Source organism: Fusarium sambucinum, chromosome I, assembly GCF_050947815.1.
Source record: "Fusarium sambucinum isolate potato_lamoka chromosome I, whole genome shotgun sequence".
NCBI lineage: Eukaryota > Fungi > Ascomycota > Sordariomycetes > Hypocreales > Nectriaceae > Fusarium > Fusarium sambucinum.
Genome location: NC_139294.1, coordinates 5,509,509 through 5,513,432, shown reverse-complemented (window position 1 = coordinate 5,513,432; position 3,924 = coordinate 5,509,509). Strand labels below are relative to the sequence as shown.

The 3,924-nt window shown below is 50.0% G+C and overlaps 1 protein-coding gene across 1 annotated transcript; it reads left to right on the top strand.

Annotated features, from left to right (window-relative positions):
• Positions 1 to 670: 670 nt before the first annotated feature.
• Positions 671 to 3,721, top strand: FSST1_004475 (T-complex protein 11-domain-containing protein; the record flags this gene model as incomplete). The annotated part of the gene is made up of 1 exon (XM_083230653.1): positions 671 to 3,721. The coding sequence occupies one exon, from the start codon at positions 671 to 673 to the stop codon at positions 3,719 to 3,721; it is 3,051 nt and encodes a 1,016-aa protein (XP_083087905.1).
• Positions 3,722 to 3,924: the final 203 nt, after the last annotated feature.

Sequence of the window (3,924 nt, the reverse complement as noted above, 5' to 3'; positions counted from 1 at the left end):
TGACACATGCCCTGTCATCTTTTGTCTTGTCTTGCTCACAAACCTGGGGCGCCAAAGTTTCACAGACCCAGGCAAGGTTGCAAGGAAAAAAGGGATACAGTAGAGGCAAGGTTCTGTAATAGCAAAATTAACAACTGGAACCTTCCTTTGATCAAACTCCACTTTACGTGCTTTTTAGTATAGGACCCTTCCTTTTCATCAATATTTTCGTGCCTACCTACCTAGGTATCAATCGCTGTCGCTGTCGCAAACAAAAAGGCACTTGCTTACAGAGTGGAAAGGCGGCACTTCGACTATCTGCAAGCCACTTACCTTGCAGAACAAGTGCGAGTGCGCATAAACGACAGAAGCGATAAGGATTTATTCATCCATCCCCGCCTTCATCTGGTATCTTCTCGCCGCCTCCAACCTCGTACTTCTTTTCTTTCCTTTCTTTTTACTTTCTCGACTTGCTGCCGTTAACGGCACCTTCCAAAGCACCAGAGGGTTACAAAGTCAGTATGCCATTTAAACCATACTTTTATTTATTTATTCTCATGCCTAAAGCTTAGGGGCCTCCTACCCACTAGCCTCTATTAAACCGCTTCCGGCACCCAACCTGGGATCGCGTTTTCTCACATCATATCTGATCTCTGTTGGATCAACCTACATAATTCTTACTACGGCAGTCATGCCACAAATACCAACAGCCGCTGACACAATGCGCCGCCCCTCCTACGATCTAGCGGAGACGCCGCGCAATGTCGAAGAAACACCCAACGACCCGCTCTCCGATGACGAAAAGATGGAGGATGGTCTCGATTTATCTATGCCTCCACCTGAAGTTGAATACGAAGAAGACGATTTAGAAGACGACTCGAGAATTTATACGCCACCTCCTCACATCGCTGCTAGATTTTATCGTCCGTCGCAGACTCGTCGCAGAGATTCGGCTGCCTCGTCGCGCCGCAACTCAGTCTCATCTGCACACTCGCGATGCTCTTCTATCCAGCCGTCAAGTCACCGTGGGGGTGAACAGAGCAAGCATATCGCTCAACATCTCCGTCGTGCTTCGTTTCTCGAGGATCGCAGGGCTCGACTTGCCGATCGAGCGGCGCATGCTGAAAAGGTTCGTCTTCGGGCAGCCCTCGCAAAAGCCACTCATCGCGATCCTTCACTTTCTGAAGAGCGCGCTATCGCTGCACAACGAACTAGAGAGCGCAACTTGGCAGAGATAGTCGCCAACTGCGCGGATGAGGTCAAAAAGGCAAAACAAGTTGCCGAGTTTATGAAAGAGAAGCGAGAACAAGATATGGCTAGGATCAAAGCTCAAATCGAAGAGAGAATGGCTGAAGCCGAAAGACGGAGGGAGGAGCTACGGACAAAGCACACACCCAAGCGAAGCCGTGGACACAGTGTCATGTCTAGGAAGACCACTGACTCCTTGCCTGATCACGAGCAGGAGAGACGCCAGCTTACCCCGGAGGAAGCAGCAGCCACCATTCAATGGTGGTGGCGTGGCTACCTCCGCAGGAAAGCTATTGCCGAATTTAACGATCTCGGCCTGACTGTAGATGGGACCAGAGACACCCATTTTGATACTGTTGTACAGCTTCTGGCCCAAGAGAGGGTTCTTGTTATCACGGCACGACTCCTTCGGCTATGTGGCCTTGAAGAGGGCGAGACGGGCTCGGTTGAGGAGATGGTTGCTGTACGCACATTTTTGAGCGCTTTCCTGATCCTTGGCCATCCCAATCAGGTCCTAAGCAACAAGAATGATGATGGCGACCAGGAAGTCGTTGATGCGTTGGCTTCTCACCGCTTGCCTTCGGCCGACCTTGCCAATCCTCAACTACAGGGCTTGGTCGGCAAGGCACGAGATGTTCTTATCTCTTTCGAGAATATTCTCTCTCGTCTTACATCCGCCAACAAATACACAATGCCACCGGCGCTCAAGAACACACTTCCCGAAGCATACGCCGCTTTTCACAATGCATTTATTGCATGGAAGTCTCGAGATTCCAACGCCTTAATCGAAGTTATGCTCATGCAATTTGTAGAGCTTGATGCGATTTATCAAACAGTCAAGGATACAACCGACGACTCCGCCACGGCCCTCTACAAGAAGAGCATTCAGGACAACCAGCTGATGCTTATTGTGCGTATAAAAAAGCTGGCTGGTCCAGAAAAGGGCAAGAAGTTGATTTTTAATGCGGTGGCCGAAGCCCGAAAGGCTCGTACTGCCAAGAAGAAGACTGGTGATACAAAGCCCCGCGTGGCTGAGAATGTGCCTGGAGAGGCATCCGAAACAGCTAAGAGTCTGGTCTCGCCGGATTCACAGACACTCACGCCACCTGCGACACCTGCTAGCAAACTCCAGGAGAAGCCTCTTGCCCCGAAGACTGGTCTAAATGGTCTACTGCCTAATAACAGGATCGTTGTACACGAGTTGGCCATCAATAAAGAATACCAGCTCTCTCCGGACGAGTACAAGGAGCAGCAGTCAACCCGATCGCAGCCCATGTATACACAGATGCGTGCCACCATGGATGGAGACGATAGTGCCATTAATTTCCAGTTCTTCGCACTCGTGGCTGGCAACATCAAGGACAAGCTCCAGCGTCTATTAAAACCTGGCAACTCGATGTACAACCTCATTGGCGAGATTCTGGACCCAGAAATGGCAGAAAGGCAATTTGCATTGGGCAACTTCTCATATGAGAAATTCTTCACCGCTATGGCATCTCTTTTGCCTAAGTTGTGTGCTCCTTTCCGAGACGAAGAGGTCAAAGATTTGATTCAAAACAAGCTCGCAGACGGTAACATCATCGACCGAGTCGAGGCCCTGAATGGCTTCATTGACCTAATGCTTTGCGATTATATCAATTATCTGATGAGAATAGCTGCACCTCAGCTTATTGAGTCTGCAGCTCCGTACGAGGCCAAGAGATTTGCCGAAGATGTTGAGAAGAACCAGCTTGGTCTCTCAGCCGCCGAGGCGGTCTGGAAAGCCTCACGAGCAAAGGTTTTGGCAGAAGTTCACAGAAGGGACCCCGAGAAAATCAACAACCCAAGGTCGCGCCCAACAGCTGGGCGGTTTTACGCACAGATGCTCGTCGATATTTTTACTCAGATCTCGCCGTCTCCTATTGAAGAGATACCAGAGATGCTTCGTCTGGATTACAGCCGCATTGGCCAAATTTCCACCACTATTCAGCGGATCATTACTGCAGGTGCAGTTTTGCTCCAATGCAAAAATATCCTGAAGCGTGACGTTCGATCCTCATGGAAGATGGAGGCATCCCGCATCATGGCCGTGCTCGAAGCCGGTCACCCTCTCCAAACTACTGTGGATGGTGTAATGGCTGCTCTTGAGTCTGGTAGATCGATGCCGACAGCGACCAAGGGTCACCTTCGTGCCCTTGTCACAAAGGTTCTGACTGCCAGCCAAGATATGGCACAACATGGCAATGAACCAAGAGAGCCCGTCCTTCGACTTTTACTTACTCGTCTTCGTGGCAATATCCTTGCCCGCTTGGCTGCTGGATCGGCAAGCGAGAAGGTCAAGGCTGCCAACAATGCAGGTGAGAAGCTTGCAAGCCTGGGTCTCTCCGAGTTTGTCGACCGAGTAAGGGAGATATCGAACCTATTAGAGAAGATTGGAAACGTGGACAGGGCAGCCCATGGACCTTGGTGGGACGCAGTAGCAACAAAGGTTGAGCAAGACGAGATGTCAGCTTAGAGCACAGCATAATAAGTTGTACTATTTTGATAAGAAGGACAAGGAAGGCATGATGAGCAATAAATGGATGCATGGTATTTGGAGGTTAGCGTTTGACATTTTATCTTGGCAATAGCGGAATCTGCTCTTATTGGGAAGCGTTACTTGATTTTGGCCTGCATGGCGTATTGGTATGGACAGCTAACGGCTCACTCGGTGGGATC